Source organism: Hypanus sabinus, chromosome 9 (genome assembly GCF_030144855.1).
Source record: "Hypanus sabinus isolate sHypSab1 chromosome 9, sHypSab1.hap1, whole genome shotgun sequence".
Classification (NCBI taxonomy): domain Eukaryota; kingdom Metazoa; phylum Chordata; class Chondrichthyes; order Myliobatiformes; family Dasyatidae; genus Hypanus; species Hypanus sabinus.
The window spans coordinates 42,897,150-42,915,835 of record NC_082714.1 but is presented as its reverse complement, the minus strand read 5'-3'; the positions used below and the strand labels follow the sequence as shown (position 1 = coordinate 42,915,835).

Below are 18,686 nucleotides of genomic sequence, written 5' to 3'. Positions count from 1 at the left end.
TCATTAGTATGAGTTTTCTCCTGATCTCATGTTATTAAGAACAAAAGAAAACGTTTCAGGCTGAGACCCTTTCTCAGGACTGGAAAGGAAGGAGGAACAGACCTGAAGAAAAAGGTGGCCGGGTGGGGTGGTGCGAGGGGTTCTGAGGGGAAGGACCAGCTAGAAGGTGATAGGTGAAGACAGGTGGGTGGAAAAGTAAAAGTAAAGGTCTCAAGAAGAAGGAATCCAATAGCTAAGGAGAATGGACTATGGAAGTAAGGGAAGAAGGAGAAGCACTTGGGGTATGATAGACAAGTGAGGAGAAGAGTTGAGAGGCCAGAGTGGAGAATAGATGAAGATGAAATAGGGAGGAAAAAACTTACCGGAAGGAGAAAACAATCTTCACACCAACGTGTTGGAGGCTAGCTAGATGGTGTTGCACCTCCACCCTAAGAATGGCCTCATTCTGACTAACATGTCAGAATGGGGAAAGGAATTTAAAAAGTTGGCCATCAGAAAATTCCACTTTGATTGAATGGAGTAGAGGTGCTTGTCAAAGCGGTCCCCTAATTTTGGATGAGTGTGTACCTACAAAGACTTGCTGTATATTCCCAAACCAAAAGCAGTGGATGAACCAAGAGGAACGTCGTCTGCTGAAGGTCTGTGGCATTCAAGGCTGGTGACCCAGACCTGTACCAGAAAACCAGGTATGACTTGCAAAGGGCTATTTCAAGGGCAAAGAGACAATTTCGAATGAGGACGGAGGCAACATCGGATGTATGACATGGTTTGTGTGGTGAACTACATATACCTGTCTGGACATGCCCCCCCGCTAACTGCTCCTGTGGCTCCTCCCACAGACCGTGGCTCCTCCCACGGACCCCGGTATAAAGGCGATTGAAGCCTGAGCCCTGCCCTCAGTCTCCAGGATGTAGTGTGGAGGTCAATTGCGGCTTGTTCTTTCTTCCAGCCAATAAAAGTCTATATCTCACCTCACATCTCTGAGAGTTATTGATGGTGTATCAATTTTATTGGCTGGAAGTTTTAAAACATGGAAAGTATTTTACGTCCGGAAAAATTAGACTTGGACCCCCAAGCTCCAGAAGCAGCTCTTGCCTTTGAACTCTGGCTTGCATGCTTCCAATCATACTTGGAAGCGATTCCAGTGACTGAGCCTGCCACAATGTACAAAATCCTACTATCCAGAGTAAGTCCGAAAGTATTGTCCCTTATCAGGGACCTGCTGACCTACCAAGGGGCACTGGACGCCCTCAAAAGACAGTACCTGCGGCCGGTGAACACCGTCTACGCAAGACATTGCTTACCGACGTGGCGACAGCGAACCGACGAGTCGAGCAGGGAGTTTCTCCGAGCCCTACAGACACTCATGCGAGCTTGTGACTACAAAGGACTGACGGCGGAGCAACATGCGGAGCTGCTAGTATGAGACGCCTTCGTTACGGGGATCAGGTCAGCGTATGCGCGCCAGCGGCTGCTGGAAAATGCCAATCTTACCTTACGCTTGGCGATTGAAACGGCCGACATGCTGGAGGCTGTTCTGCACAACACTGACACTGTCCAGCTGCGCGATCCCCTGCCGGTTCCGTGGACACTGCAGACCCTGCTGCTGCCGCCCGCGAGCGAATTCACCACAGCTGCTGCCAGTCGCAAGTCCGCTCAGTGTTACTTCTGCGGACTCGAAAAGCATCCCCAAAAACGCTGCCCGGCCCGAGAAGCTACCTGCTCCAGCTGCCGGAAGAAGGGCCATTTCGCCAACGTCTGTAAGTCGGAACCTTGAGCGGGGTTGGGCAGCGCTGCGTGTGAGGCATGGGGGCTGCCATCTTGCCTGCCCGCCTCATGCGAGACATGGGGGCGGCAATCTTTGTCAGTGCCCCCTCGCCCCGCCCCCAACCCACCGGTACTTACCGGGCACCAAGACGGCGGTTCAACTCTGGCCTCCATAACCCTCGACCAAAGCACCCCACACCAGCTTGCAAGGTCAATGATGGACATTCTGGTGGAGGGGCACAGGACTAGCTACCTGTTTGACACGGGCAGCACTGAGAGTTTTATTCACCCGGACACGGTGCAATGCTGCAGACTCATGACACGGCCGGTAAGCCAGAGGGTCACCATGGCTTCTGGGTCGCATTCCACAGACATCCGGGTGGGTTGTGTAGCGACATTGGTGGTGCAGGGCACAGAATATCGGGACTTTGCAGTACTGGTCATGCCTCAACTGTGCGCGCCTATGCCATTGGGGCTGGACTTCCAGAGCCACCTCAAAAGTGTGACAATGGCATATGACAGGCCCCTCCCACCACTCACTGTCAGGAATCCTCAGTTTTGTGGGACTTCGTCATATACCCCGCTACTGACCACACACACACACCGACACACACTTCCCACCCAGCACCATGCCGACAGCTGTGCTACTGACACCACTTGCAGCCTCTCCACCCTCAAGATCCCTCCCGCTGTTCGCTAACCTGACCCCCGATTGTCAACCTGTGGCAACTAAAAGCAGGAGGTACAGCGCAGGGGACAGGGCCTTCATTCCGTCGGAGGTGCAGCGGCTGCTCAGGGAGGGGATCATTGAGCCAAGCACGTCCTTGGAGGGCCAGGTGGTCATTGTTTGGACCGGGCAGAAAAATAGGATGGTCGTGGATTATAGCCAGACCATCAATAGGTTCACGCAGCTTCACATGTACCCCCTACCCCGCATCGCGGATATGGTCAACCAGATAGCTCAGTACAAGGTGTACTCGACCATAGATCTGAAATCCGCTTATCACCAGCTCCCCATCCGCCCAGAGGATCGCCCCTACACCGCCTTCGAGGCGGGCGGCAGGCTCTATCACTTCCTGCGCGTCCCCTTCGGTGTCACAAATGGTGTCTCTGTCTTCCAGAGGGAAATGGACCGGATGGTGGACCAGTGCCAACTGAAGGCCACATTTCCCTATCTGGATAATATCACCATCTGTGGTCACGACTGGCTGGATCACAATGCCAACCTCCAACAATTTTTCCAGGTGGCCAAAGCCCTGAACCTTACTTATAACAGGGACAAGTGTGTGTTCGGAACCACCTGACTCGCTATCCTTGGGTATGTCGTGGAAAACGGGGTCATTGGCCCTGATCCCGACCATATGCACCCCCTGTCAGAACTCCCTCTTCCCACCACCCTCAGAGCCCTCAGACGGTGCCTGGGCTTCTTTTCCTATTACGCCCAATTGGTCCCCCATTACGCAGACAAGGCCCGCCCCCAGTCAAGTCTACCACATTTCCCCTCTCTGCCGAGGCCCACGAGGCCTTCAGCTGCATTAAAGGGGACATTGCCAAAGCAACGATGCATGCGGTGGACGAGACCATTCCTTCCAAGTAGAGAGTGACGCTTCTGATTTCGTGCTGGCTGCTACCCTCAATCAGGCAGGCAGGCCAGTAGCATTCTTTTCTCGTACCCTTCAAGACCCTGAAATTCGGCACTCCGCGGTGGAGAAAGAAGCCCAGGCCATACTGGAAGCTATTAGGCACTGGAGGCACTATCTCACCGGCAAAAGGTTCACCTTGCTGACCGACCAGCGCTCAGTTGCATTCATGTTTAGCAACCAACAGCGGGGCAAAATCAAAAATGATAAAATTTTGCGGTAAGAATAGAACTCTCCACCTACAACTATGATATCCTGTACCGGCCTGGAAGGCTCAGTGAGCCCCCAATGCCCTATCCTGGGGAGCGTGTGCCAGCGCGCAGCTCGACCAGCTATATGCCCTCCATGCAGATCTTTGCCATCCGGTGGTCACCCGATTTTACCAGCCCAGAACCTGCCTTACTCCCTTGAGGACATCAGGATGATGACCAGGGACTGCTAAGTCTGCGCTGAGTGCAAACCGCACTTCTATCGTCCTGAAAAGGTGCAACTTAACAAGGCCACCCGTCCCTTTGAGTGACTGAGTGTTGACTTTAAGGGCCCCCTTCCCTCCACTGACTGCAATGTCTACTTCCTCAACATTATCGACGAGTACTCGCGGTTCCCCTTTGCCATCCCCTGCCCCGACACCACTGCCACGTCCGTCATAAAAGCCCTGCGCCAGCTCTTCACTCTGTTTGGATATCCCTGCCATATCCACAGTGATAGAGGGTCCTCCTTTATGAGTGACGAGCTGCGCCAGTACCTGCTGGCTAGCAGTATTGCTACTAGTAGGACCACTAGCTATAATCCCCGGGGAAATGGACAGGTGGAGAGGGAGAATGCCACAGTGTGGAAGGCCACGCTTTTAGCCCTTAAGTCAAAGGGGTTGTTGGTGTCTCAATGGCAGGAGGTCCTCCCCGAGGCACTCCACTCTATCCGCTCTCTGTTATGTACGTCCACCAACGCCACCCCTCATGAGCGCCTATTTTCTTTTCCCAGGAAGTCTGCCACTGGGACCACCCTACTGGCTTGGCTGACATCCCCAGGGCTAGTGCTGCTCCAGAAACATGCGAGGAGCAATAAATACTCCCCGCTGGTCGAGAGGGTTCACCTTCTCCATGTGAACCCCCGGTATGCCTACGTGGTCTTACCTGATGGGTGGGAAGGACATGGTCTCCGTCCGCAACCTGGTGCCTGCAGGAGCAGCAGACCACTACTCCGAACACTCCACGGTAACTATGAACCCTGTACCCGAGGTGACACTGCGCACACCAAGCCCTACACAGACTCCTCACGACACTCCTATACCAGGCGTCTTGCACACGCATGAGGGATGTATTCCCAGCTCTGTCTCAGGCCAATGTTAGATTGTCTTTAAAGAGGGTGAACCCTCGCAAGGTGGAAGGTCCTGATGGTGTACCTGGTAAGGCTCTGAAAATTTGTGCCAACCAACTGGCGGGAGTATTCAAGGACATTTTCAACCTCTCACTGCTATAGGCGGGAGTTCCCACTTGCTTCAAAGAGTGCCTTAGAAGAATAATGTGAGGTGCCTTAATGACTATCGCCCATTGCAATTTGCCTATCGCCACAATAGGTGAACAACAGTTGCAATCTCAATGGCTCTTCACATGGCCTTAGACCACCTCGACAACACAAACACCTATATCAAAATGATGTTCATTGACTATAGCTCTGTATTTAACACCATTATTCCCACAATTCTGATTACAGAACCTGGGCCTCTGTGCCTTCCTCTGCAATTGGATCCTTGACTTCCTAACCGGAAGATCACAATCTATGCAGATTGTTGATAATATCTCCTCTTCACTGATGATCAACACTGGTGCACCTCAGGGGTGTGTGCTTAGCCCACTGCTCTGCTCTCTCTATGCCTATAACTGTGCGGCTAGGCACTGCTAAAAAAGCATCTATAAATTTGCTGATGATACAACCATTGTTTGGTAGAATCTCAGATGGTGATGAGAGGGCATACAGGAGTGAGATATGCCAACTAGTGGATTGGTGTCACAGCAACAACCTTGCACTCAACGTCAGTAAGACGAAAGAGCTGATTGTGGACTTCGGGAAGGGTAAGACGAGGGAACACGTATCAATCCTCATAGAGGGATCAGAAGTGGAGAGAGTTTCAAGTTCCTGTCAAGATCTCTGAGGATCTAACCTGGTCCCAACATATCGATGCAGCTATAAAGAAGGCAAGACAGTGACTATACTTCATTAGGAGTTTGAAGAGATTTGGTATGTCAATAAAAATAGACAAAACCTGCTATAGATGTACCATAGAGAGCATTTTGACAGGCTGCATCACTGTCTGGTATGGAGGGGGGGGGGGGGGTAGGTTCTACTGCACAGGATAGAAAGAAGCTGCAGTGGATTGTAAATTTAATCAGCTCCATCTTGGGTACCAGCCTACAAAGTACCCAGGACATCTTCAAGGAGTGGTGTCTCAGAAAAGCAGCATCCATTATTAAGGACCTCCAGCACCCAGGGCATGCCCTTTTCTTACTGTTACCATCAGGTAGGAGGTACAAAAGCCTGAAGGCACACACTCAGCGATTCAGGAATAGCATCTTCCTTTCTGCTATCCAAGTCTTAAATGGTCATTAAACCCGTGAAAACTACCTCACTTAAAAATATATATATTATTAATATATATTTGCATGATTTTTAATCTATTGAACATACATACTACAGTATACTCTTATTTATTTATTTATCTATCTATTTATTTATTTATTTATTATTTTCCCACTTCTTCTAGATTACATACTGCATTGAGCTGCTGCTGCTAAGTTAACAAATTTCACGACACATGCCAGTGATAATAAACCTGATTCTGATTCCAATTTATGCCAGGTCTGAACAATGTAGAGGAGGCCATATCGCAAGCACCAGATACGGTAGACAACTGTTATGAACTGTAACATTTTAGGAACAAATCAGCAACAAGAGATTTCACACTGGGTCCGGTTTTAATGTTAAAACCGCTATCTTTATTAGTATATACTTATAATATGGTAACTTAGCCAAAATAAACAAAAGTTAACAGTGTTATGTGTATATATGTGTGTAAACGCAAACACGAGGAAATCTGCAGATGCTGGAAATTCAAGCAACACACACAGAATGCTGGTGGAACGCAGCAGGCCAGGCAGCATCTATGGGCAGGTGTGGTATTTCTGTCTCTTGCAGAGTGTGTATCAGGAGGGAGAATAGGGGGAACGGATTAATTGACAAGGGAATCATGGAGACTCGCTAAAGATGTGATTGGTGATAGGATCCCACTGAAGCTGTGGAAGTTGTGGAGAATAATGTGTGGGATACAGAGGCTAATGGCATGGTAGGTGAGGTCAAGAGAAACTCTATTCCAGTTCAGGGAGCAGGAAGATAGGGTGAGCGTGGATTTCCGGGAAATGGAGGAGATGTGGGTGGGGGCAGCAACAATGGTGGAGGAGAGGAAGCCCCATTCACTGAAGGAAGACATCACTGAGGTCCTGGAGAGGAAAGCCTTATCTTGGGGACAGATGCAGTGGAGATGAAGGTACTGAGAAACAGGAGATAGGGTGAGAAGAGGCATAGCTGTAAGAATCAGTAGGTAACAGGAAACAAGAAATTACCTTCTAGTAATGTTTTATCCTCCCTCTTACCTCTTCTTCTACTTCCTCCTCTGGCCTCTTGGCTCTTTTTATCATCTGCCTATCACCTGACCTACTGAGTTCCTCCAGCATTTTGGATGTGTTTCTCAGGATTTCCAGCAGTTCATGTTTACAGAGAATCTGTAATGAATGATTTAAACCAATAAAGAATGCTTACTCAAGCAATATATTTACAATATCACTAAATTATTAAATTCTCAACCCTCCTCCCTGCTTAGCTATAAACTCCAACTCAATGGAGAAAGTAACTCACTTTGCTTGGCAGGAGAGACTTGTGGCTGTGAACGAATCCTTGGTTCTGGGGCCTCCTCCGTTGTGACTGCAGGAGTTGACCCTGCGACTAAAGGAAATGGTTCTGACAGCCCTGGACACTTTCCTCCTGGATGTGAGTTGGCATCCCGAACAGTGCATGGCAAGCTGCACTGGACGATGTGAATCATAATGCGTGAGTGCAGTGTCTGATGCCACCACTTTCTTTACCTTTTGGGAAGGCACCTCACGCTGCTTTGCCCGTTTCCATTACTGCTCACGATCTGAGCCCAAAATATTCTAAACTTTATAACACTGTGTTGAGGCCTGGCAGAAACTCTTTGTCATTCTTACCAGTACAATTATGTCTAGTGAACATAGGTCCGATGTAGCCATCCACTTCTGCTTTTTAAATTTATGATTACGATCACCGGTACTCATACATAACCTTTATGTTTCTGAGATCATTCTCATAATTTTCCTCGGGATTCTCTCCAAGGTCAGCACATCCCTTCTTAGATATTGGGTACAAAACTGCTGGCAGTACTCCAAATGTAGACTGACCAGTGCCATATAAAGCCTCACCATTATGCCTTGTCTTATATTCTAGCCCAATGGAAACGAATGCCAACATCGCATTTGCCTTACCGACTCAAACCGCAAGTTTAACATTTAGAAAATCCTGCACTAGTACTCCCAAGTTTCTTTGTATCCACAATTCCTGAATTCACCCCCATTTAGAAAACAATCTACTCCTTTATTCCTTCTACCAAAGTGCATGACCATAGACTTCCCTTCAGTGTATTTCATCTGCCAATTCTCTGCCTATTCTCCAAGTTTGTCCAAGTTCTTCTGCAGATTACCTGCATTCTCAACACTACCTGCCACTCCACCTATCTTTGTATCATCTGCAAACTTGGCTACAAAGCCGTCAATTCCAACATTCAAATTATTAACGTATTAACGTGAAAAGTAGCGGACCCAACACTGAAGTGTGCAAAACACCACTGGTCAATGGCAGCTAAACAGGAGAGGTCTTCGTTATTCCCACTCTTTGCCATCTGCCAGTCAGTCAATCTTCTGTTTATTCTGGTAATACCATGGGTTCTTGTTTAGCAGTCTTGGGTGTGGCATCTTGTAAAAGGCTTTCTGAAACTCCAAGTACATAAAACCATAAGACATAGTAGCAGAATCAGGCCATTCAGCCCATCAAGTCTGCTCTGCCATTTCATCATGGCTGATCCATCTCCCTCTCAACCGCATTCTTCTGCCTTCTCCCCATAACCTTTCATGCCCCGACTGATCAAGAACCTATCAACCTCCACCTTAAATGCACTCAGTGACCTGCCCTCCACAGCTGCCTGTGGCACAAGTTCTACAGTTTCACCACCCTCTGGCTAAAGAAATTCCTCCTTATCTTTGTTCTAAATGCCATGCAATAGCTCTATTTTATCTATGCTGATGTATTTTCCTCAAAGAATTTCAACAGATTTGTTAGGCAAGGTTTTCCCTGAAGGAAACCATGCTGATTTTGGCCTTTTTATCATCTGTTTCCAAGTACCCAGAAACCTCAACCTTAATAATGGACTCTTAATACCTTGCTAAACAGTGGAGTTGAACTAAATGGTCTATAATTTCCTGTCTTTTCCCTCCCTAAACTTCCTAAATAGTGGAGTGACATTTGTGATTTTCCAGTCCTCTGGAAGTATTCCAGAATCCAGTGATTCTTAAAGATGGGTTGTAGTCCATCTGGTCTAGATGTCACAACTACCTTCAGATCTTTGAGTTCCCAATCACTTTCTCCTTTGTGAGAGCAATTACTTTCACTTCTTCCCCTGACACTCTGATGTTTGGCATGCTGCTGGTGTTTTCCACAGTGAAGGCTGATGCAAAATACTAATTCAGTTCATCTAACATTTCTTGTTCCTCTTTACTACTTCTCCAGCATAATTTCCAGTGGTTCAATGTTCATGTCCATTTCATGCACATCTGTCCTTACCCCATCCTCCCGCTACCCTACCAGGGATAGTGTTCCTCTTGTGTTCACCTACCAGCCCACCAGTCTCCATATCCAGCACATCATCTTCAATGGGTTTCCACCACCAAGCACATCTTTCCCTACCCCCACTTTCTGCATTCAGTAGGGATCTCTCCCTACACGATTCCCCTGCCCATACATCCTCCCCACTGATCTCCCTCCTGGCACTTATCCTTGCAAGCAGAACAAGTGCTACACCTGCCTCTACACCTCCGCCTTCAGTACCATTGAGGGCCCAAACGGTCCTTCCAGATGAGGCAACACTTTACCTGTGAGCTGGTTGGGATCACCTATTGTATCCGGTGCTCCTGCTGTGGCCTCTTGTACATCAGTGAGATCTGGCGTAGATTGGGAGACCACTTTGCCAAGCACCCACACTCCATCTGTAAGAAAAAGCAGGATCTCCCAGTGGCCACCCATTTTAATTCCACTTTTTATTCCCTTTCTGACATGTCTATCCATGGCCTTCTCTACTGTCACATTGAGGCCTCACTCAAATTGGAGAAGTTACACTTTATATTCCATCTGGATAGCCTCCAACCTGTTGGCATGAACATCAATTTCTGAAACTTCTGGTAATGACCCCTCCCCTTTCTCTATTATCTACCCCCTTTCCCCTTCTCACCTTATCTCTACCTGGCTATCACCTCCCTTTGGTGCTCCTCCCCTTTATCTTTCTTCCATGGCCTTCTGTCCTCTCCTATTAAATCCCCCTTTCCTCGGCCCTATAGCTCTTTCACCAATCAACTCCCAGCTTTACTTCACCCCTCCTCCTCCCAGTTTCACCTATTACCTTGTGTTTCTCCCTCCCCTACCCCTGCCTTCTAACTCTGACTCCTCATCTCTTTTTCTCCACTCCTGCTGAAGGGACCCAGCCCGAAACATTGACTGTACCTTTTTCCATAGATGCTGTCTGGCCTGCTGAGTTCCTCCAGCATTTTGTTTGTGTTGGTTGGTCCAATGTCCACCCTAGCTTCTTATTAACTCTTTATATTTCTGAAAAAATGTCCTGGCTTAACTTCATTTTTAATCTTTTCTCTTCTTATTTTTTTGTTAGTTACCTTCTGTTGGTTTTTAAAAGCTTTCAAATCCTTATGCTTTTATTCTCTCATTGACTTCCCTTATCAGCCACTGTTGCCTCATCCTCCCTTTGTAATGCATCTTCTTTGGGATGAACTGATCCTACATCCTCTGAATTACTCCCAGAAACTCCATCTATTGATTGTCTACCGTTATCCCTGCCAGTGTCCCCTTTCAATCAACTTTGGCCAGCTCTTCCTTCATGCTGTGCATTTCCCTCAATTCCACTATAATACCAATACATTCGATTTAAGCTTCACCCTTTCAAACAGCAGGGTGAATTCTAACATATTATGATTACTGTCTCCTAAGGGTTCATTTACCTTAAGCTCCCTAAGCAAATCCGGTTGATTACACACACACAATCTGGAATTGCTTTTTCCCTTTTGGGCTCAAACACAAGCCGAAAAGCCATCTTGTAGGCACTCTATAAGTTCTTTCTCTTGGGATTCAGCACCAATATAATTTTCCCAATCTACCTATATACTGATATCCCCCATGATCATTATAGCATTGCCCCTTTTGCAGGTTGCATTGCTGTTATCATAGTTGTTTTACAATGTCAGTGATCATTGATCATGGTTGATTCCTACTGCTGTCAGTAAGGAGTCTGGATGTTCTCCTTGTAACCATGTGAATTTCCTGTGGGTACTCCAGCTTGTTCCCACATTCCTAAGACAACTGGTTAAGTTTAGTGCGTTGTAGGCATGCTATGCTGGCGCCAGAAGCACATTGCAAAAATGATGATGCATTACGACATATTTCACTGTTATGTTTTGATGTACATGTGACAAATAAAACTAATCTAATGTACCTGGTAGGGGACTGAAAATGTGTACCAGCCAACTGTGGGAGTGTTCAAGGACATCGTCAATCTCTTACTGCTGCAGTTGGAGTTTCCCACCTACTTCAAAAGGGCAACAATCATACCACTGCCCAAGAAGAGCAGGGTGAGCTGCCTCATTGACTACCACCCAGTCGCACTCATAACTACTGTGATGAAGTATTTTGAGAGGTTTGTCATGGTCAGAATAACCTCCCGCCTAAGCAAGCACCTGGACCCACTGCAATTTGCCTTTCACCACAATAGTTCTACAGTGGGTGCAATCTCATTGGCTCTCCACTCGGCCCTGGATCACCTGGGCAATAGCAATACTTACATCAGGCTGCTGTTTACTAATTACAGCTCAGCCTATTGATGCAATTACAAAGAAAGCTATGATTGCAGCTGTATTTTATTAGGAGTTTGAGAATACCTGGCATGTCACCAAGACTCTTGCAAATTCCTACAGATGTACCATGCAGATCATTCTAACTGGCTGCATCACCATCTGGTATGAGGTGGGGGGCACTGTACAGGATCAGAAAAATGGCGGAGGGTTATAAACTCAGCCAACTCCATCATGGGCAATGACCAAACCTCCTCACCAACCCCCCCCCCCCCCCCCCAGCATCGAGGACATCTTCAAAAGGCGATGCTTCAAAAATGTGGCATCCATCATTATGGACCCCCATCACCCAGAACATGCCCTCTTCACATTGCTACCATCAAGGAGGAGGTGCAGAAGACACACACACATACAACGTTTCAGGAGCTGATTTTTTCCCCTCCATCATCAGATTTCTGAATGGATAATGAACCCCTGTACACTTGCTCTATTTTCTTCTTTTTTTGCTCCCTTTTGGCACTACTTATTTAACTTAGCATTTTACATATATTTCTAATTGCAATTTATAGTTTTAAAATAGTATGTATTGCATCATGCTGCTGCCACAAAACAACAGATTTCATGACATATGACAGTGATATTGAACCCAATTCTGATTATGATTCTAATCTCTTTTTGCATTTTATTTGTATTTAATTCCCATCAGTGTCTTTTTGCCCTTGCAGTCTCTTAACTCTACCCAAAATTATGCTATATCTGTTGATCCTATGTTGGTTCTTTCTAAGGATTTGATTTCATTTTTGCCAACAGAACCACCCCACTCTAGCCGCCACCTGCCTGTCTTTTCAATAGGATGTGTATTCCCAGCTATAATCTTTCAACCAGGACTCAGTGATGCATGCAGCATTGTACCTGCCAATTTTCTAACTGTGCTACAAGATAATATACCTTATGAAATATACTGTGTGGCATAACACCTTCAGTCCTGCATTCACCATTCTTCTTTTCAATTTTGGCTCCATGCTATCTGAAGTCAAATTCTTACCCCTTTCTAAACATTTTGTCTTATTCTTTATTCTTGAGACTCCAGTGACGTTTCCTGTATTTTCTTTTCTTTTTACTTTATGTATACTTCTCCAAGCTGTTGAACCCAACCCCCCTACTATTTAGTTTAAAGTCCTATCCACAGCCCTAGTTATGTGATTCACCAGGACCCTAGTCCCAGCATGATTTAGCTAGACCCATCAGAATAGCTCCCTCCTTCCCCAATACGAGTGCCAATGCGCCACAAATTCAAACCCATTTTTCCTTTGCCAATCTTTGATCCACACATTTAGCTTTCCAATCTTATCAACCCTATGCCAATTTGCATGTGGCTCAGGTAACAATCCAGAGATTATTACCTTTTTGTTTCTGCATTTTAACTTAGTCCCAAGTTGCACAAAATCACTCAGCAAGATCTCTGTCTTTATTCTGCAGTACCAGGAAGTTCAAGGAAAACTCAGAGGACATTCAATCTGAAAAATAGACAACGTCCTCCATACAGTGGACAAGACTGGATCATAGATGACTTTTAATAGTAATGATGATGGAAGACGAGTAGAAAGAGCTCAGCGTATTGAGGTAGGAGAAATCCAAAGGAAGTCAATAGTAGATCAATTGGTTGCTTGTTCAGATGATTCTGTTCTGTCTTCAAGAGCAACTCTGTTCACCTTATAAATTCAATTCCCATTCTGAACTTTTTATCCTTAACTTCTAATGCTGCCCTAACTATTTATCTCAAGCTTGATGAGTAGCATGGTTCATGAGCATTTGACAGTTGTCTTGCCTTTATATAGAGTTCAATTATTTCAGATCATAGCATTAAGTTTCACTTCTTTCTTGGCTGCTGACAAGAGATCAGCTGTAACAGAACTTCTGGAAGTATGGAGTGAGGTCAGTTGGAACTTGAGATAGAGATCTTCTGATGAATTCTGTGCTTGTGAGCATAGCTATTCACTCATTTTCTGTTTCCTCTAAGTGACTTGCCTATTTGTTTTATAATGTTAAATCACCTCAAAAACTTTTCTGCCTTTTATTTTCTTCTTTGGGATATTTTGGACATTGATTATCCATAATTTCTCTTAGCATTGAGAGTTAAATCTAAGATATTAATTTACAACTCTTTTTCAATGCAAACTGATGGGCTCCATTCTTTTTATACTATTACAGAGAGAAATAACAGGCAGATTCACTTTGCCACACACTCCTATTCATTGTCAAATTTAGAAAAAAGTGAAGCATTACTTTGGAATTCATTACACTGCTTAACAGGAACCATGCAGCACCAGGGGCTAATTTTTAACTGAAAATTGAAAATATTATTGGAATCATCTTTGAAAGTTTTTATTTTAGGAGTTCCAACTTTGCATATCAATATAAAGAAGTAAATATTTGCAACTAAATCTTCTTTTTGGATCACATTTCCAACATAGCAAATTAATTCCTGTTAAGTTTAATCACTGTTGTAATTTGTAACAACTAATTGCACATAGCTGGGCCCCATCAATGAACAGATAACTTACTTTTTGAGGGACAAAATTTAGACAAGATACAAGGGAGCCTCTCCTGCTCTTTTGCAAGTGCTCTTTGGGAATCTCTCCTGTTACCTATTTGGGATGTTAGGCCTCATGTAGATATGTTATCTGAAGTATAGCACTTCTGATAATGCAATATTAAATCTGACCAGTTGGAAGAAATTTCAAGTGTGCATCTTTAGTCTTGTACTTGTCAGAAGTCTTCACTTGAAGATTTGGCAGCATTGCTATAAGTTTCAACCTTAATGATGTTTTACATTTCAAGATTCATGGTTTGAGAAAGGAATTAAAATTCACCATATCCTCTGGTGGTTGTAAGATTAAAAGATGCCACTGTTTGTAGTGGCAAAACTAATCCAAAATCAAAGGAAACCACTTGCTCCTAGCATGCAACCACCATGGGGTTGTTATCCGGCAAAGATAAGACCTCCACCAGTCCCAAGCTACAGACTGCCACAAAATAAGCAAGAAAATGTAACTTATTCCCTTCACTTTTACCACACCCAAACTAATGAGACTAGTTACCATAATTTACATAATCACACCCAATACAAAGCAATAGAGAACAGATACATGGCTCCTTAAGAGCTATCTAAAAAGAGCTATATGATAAATAAATTTCCCTCTTGCTTCCCTAATATGTCTACCCATATTTGATAAAATATTTGACCACTCATTATCTTCAATATTGCTTCCAAGATCCTTCTGCCATACTGCTTTGAGATTGTTACACGTTTCACCCACAGTGTGCTTGAACATTTTATAAAGCACCGATTCTTCATGAACTTCCTGTGGTAATGTAAAGTATTCAGTTTAAGGGTTACTTTGTGGGCCACCATTCTTGAGTATGCTACTAACGCAATGTCTTATTTGTAAATACTTCCAGAAATTCCCTTTATCTACAAAGTTGTATTTCCTCTGCAAATCCACATACAACATAAAAACCCCATTCTCATAGAGATCACCTACTGTATTTACACTTTTAATCTTCCATCCTTTCCAGTACACCATTCTTTCCCCAATGCATATCTCAGGGTTATTTCAGAGCGAAGAGTATAACTGATTTAAATGTGACATTCTACAAGCTTTATGAATTTTACTCCACACACTCCTTGAGTGAAATAGTATAGGATATAGATTAGTCTTGTTTTCCACATGTTGTGAGAGAATGTTAAGGGGAGAATGTGGTGCAGCCAAGCTCCGTTCTATAACTACCCAATCTGAATCAACATCAGCCCTGTCCCAATGTTTAGCTAACTTGGTCATTTCAAAGGGTAATTTATATAACCTGATGTCTGGTAGACTGAGCCCACCCATGTCCCTGGGCATACACATCTTACTCATTTTAATTCTGGGCTTACATGCAATTGATTTTATTAGATATTAAAAAGTGACCAGCATATATTTTTCAATATTAAGTAAGTTTTCATATGTGGGTCCTGTCATAAGTAAGGATGACAAAATATACGTATGTAGTTTTATGTAATTCAACAGCCCTGAATCCATATTATCTTTAGTAACACAGCATAAATATCATTTGACTAACACTATTAATATTCATTTTATTTTCAGGAGTAATGTATCCCATGAAGGAGAATAGCACAAATAATAATCTTCAAAAGATGCCAGTAGATATTTGTCATTCAATGAACAGTGACAGTGGCACCTGGTGCTTCAGTGGCTGCAACTGCTGTGGTGTCAAACCTGGGTTTGCCACTCTACTCCTGAAATCAATCCATGGGGTAATGGAGCCAGGAGCTAAATTTGTGATTGTATATTAAGTAACATCTTAAGTATGAGCTTATTTCAGCATTTAGAAACTGTCTCTTTCAGCTGTCCGCTAACACACGGTCCACGTTATGGTTTGTATGCTTTCTCTTAATTTTAAAATTTGTGATTGGACACAAGAATTTTTTTCTTAGATTAGCCATAAAAGGGACTGTGAATGCATGTGTTGTATAATTCCTGTTTTTATATGGTTTACTCTGAACTTTAATTAAACGTTTTCCAGAAGATCTGGAGCTTATATTTGTGCTGTGGGTGTTCATTGATTAACTGTTGTGTGAAGGGCATTTTTTAATGATTAGACTTTTTTCTCCAGTCACATCGCAAATTTTCAGCGCCCAGGCACGGGCACACAGGATTCCTTCCTCGTAAGAGAAGTTCCAGGCACAGAGGGAAAGTTAAAAGCTGGCCTAAAGATGACCCAAGCAAGCCTGTGCATTTGACAGCCTTTTTGGGATACAAAGCCGGCATGACTCATATTTTGCGGGATGTACACAGACCAGGCCAAAGTAAGATTTGCCTCATTTTTCTCCTTGTTCCATGTAACATTCTGTTTATGTGTTGCCCAGGCAATTAAACTTTATATCCTTGTTAATGCCTTATATGTGTCTACCTTGTCCGTAAAAACTCTTATCTGGTCAGACCATGTAATGTTTGTCTATGCAATGTACTGTCCATGAAAACAACATAAGGGACTTCTTATTTCATGTCCTGTCATCAGAAAGCTGGCTCGACTAACATTTCACCATTCCTTCAAATATGGACTGGGTAGTTTCTTGGGTTCCGGTCTCAGAAATGAGGCTTGAACCTATAACTTTCTAATTTAGAGACTGGAGTTCTTTTCGGTCATCCAAGAATGAATATTGTGGATTCAATTCTTACTCCAGAGGTGTGAGCCAAGTTCATAGGTTCATTGTATTATCAAAGTAAGTACGTGGAATCCAACTCCGAAATTTGCCTCTTCTCCTGATAGCCATAGAATACGGAAAACTATATAAACACTTGAAAGAATGACACCAATCCCCTGCACGAAAAGAAACATTCACAAATCCCCAGCTCACCCAAGCCCTCCCTCGCACAAAAACTAACAGATCAACCAAACCCTCAGCCTGCCAACTTGCAACAAGAAAGTATGGGCAAAAGCACAAAAAATTTTACAGAACCGAAAGAGGCCAATATGAACTACAGACCAATCCATAAATCTCAGAATTTTGATAACATCCCTGAGAGCATCATGATCCAATGACCCCTCTGATGTCAGCGACTCAAACCAGCGGCCTCTCCGATGGCAGTAATTCAAAACCAGCGGCCTGTCCGAGGAAAGTTCTTGGCTGAAGTTCTACAACAACCCTGAGAAGGGACAATAATTAAAAACAGAAAATGCTGGAAATACCTGACAGATCAGGCTGCATCCATGGGAAAAGGAATCATTAACATTTCAGGTTGAAGTCCCTTTTTTGGGGCATTCTGAAAAATAGTCTTTCACCTGAAACGTTAACTGTTTTTCTTCCCACAGATTGGCCTAAATCTGCTGTATCCAACAGTTGTTGATTTTTTTATATTTTCATTGAGAAAGGCATAGTCATATCAGATGATACATTCATACAAAACCCATTTGCTCCCTCATTATCCTGTGGCACCATTTTGAAGACTGAAAATCTCTCAGGCTGTTGAGCAGTATTTATTTCTTAATCAACACAATTAAGAAACAGATTATGTCATTATTGTTTACTGTGCAAAAATTGGCTGCCCTAACTTAATTACCACAGGAGTTATATATCTGAAGTATTTAATTCACTATCATTTACATTGAAGTGTACTAAAGTTGCGAAAGTTGCTAGAGAATTGCAAGTACTTCATTTTTCACTCTTTATTGTCAGTCACCAATGCTTCATGGTTGTCTAGTTTAAGCCTTGCTTTTGCACTCTCTGCAGAATAGTATTTTGCTTATAATGGTTGATAGTGGTACAGTTCCCTTTGCTTAATTTTACAGAGAATCATATTTTGGTGCAGTCATTGGTTTTGCAACTCTAGTATTGAAAAAATATCAGGGCATTACTTCCAAAACAATGTCATTCCCACTCAACTTTCTATATTTGAATTGGATGTTTTAATATTTCAGAGATCTCAAAACGTGAAATGGTGGAGGCTGTTACAATAATAGATACCCCTCCAGTAGTAATTATTGGGATTGTTGGATATGTGGACACTCCCAGGGGATTGCGGGCATTTAAGACGATCTTTGCGGAGCACATAAGTGATGAATGCAAGCGTCGTTTCTACAAGAACTGGTAATAATATTTTTCTCTCTTTTTTAAAAATTTGCCTTTGTCAGGTACTGGTAAATATGGGTGGAATAAAACTTAAAGGAAGAAGCTGCAAAGTTTTAATCTCAAGTTCATTTGGTACCCCCATCTCATGCAGGATTCAATCTGTTTAGACAGAAGTTCCTTAGAGACCATGAGAAGACTAAAGGCTACCAGAGCAAGTTCATTTGCTCTATCAGAGTGCATTTCTCTCTCATCCTACACCAAATTTAACTTTAAAATCTCCTGATCTATTAACTTCGTCACTTCACAGTATTTAAAATGTTCATTAACCTTTGAATCAAAACCATTGAGATTCTCCTTTGCATTACGTCCCAGGTGTTGATGGTTCTCTTGTGTTCCAAAAACTAGAATTGGGCCTGGAGAATCATATGGTTTCCACATTTCCATTTTTCCAAA

The 18,686-nt window shown here is 43.9% G+C and overlaps 1 protein-coding gene across 1 annotated transcript in view; it reads left to right on the top strand.

Annotated features, from left to right (window-relative positions):
* Positions 1–6,820: 6,820 nt before the first annotated feature.
* LOC132398988 (large ribosomal subunit protein uL3-like) overlaps positions 6,821–18,686 on the top strand; it is a 47,143-nt gene continuing 35,277 nt past the window's right edge. The window contains exons 1-4 of the mRNA XM_059978825.1: positions 6,821–6,898; positions 7,389–7,448; positions 16,277–16,469; positions 18,083–18,251. Coding sequence (XP_059834808.1) covers positions 6,821–6,898; positions 7,389–7,448; positions 16,277–16,469; positions 18,083–18,251 — 500 coding nt within the window. The remainder of the gene's footprint in view (positions 6,899–7,388; positions 7,449–16,276; positions 16,470–18,082; positions 18,252–18,686) is intronic.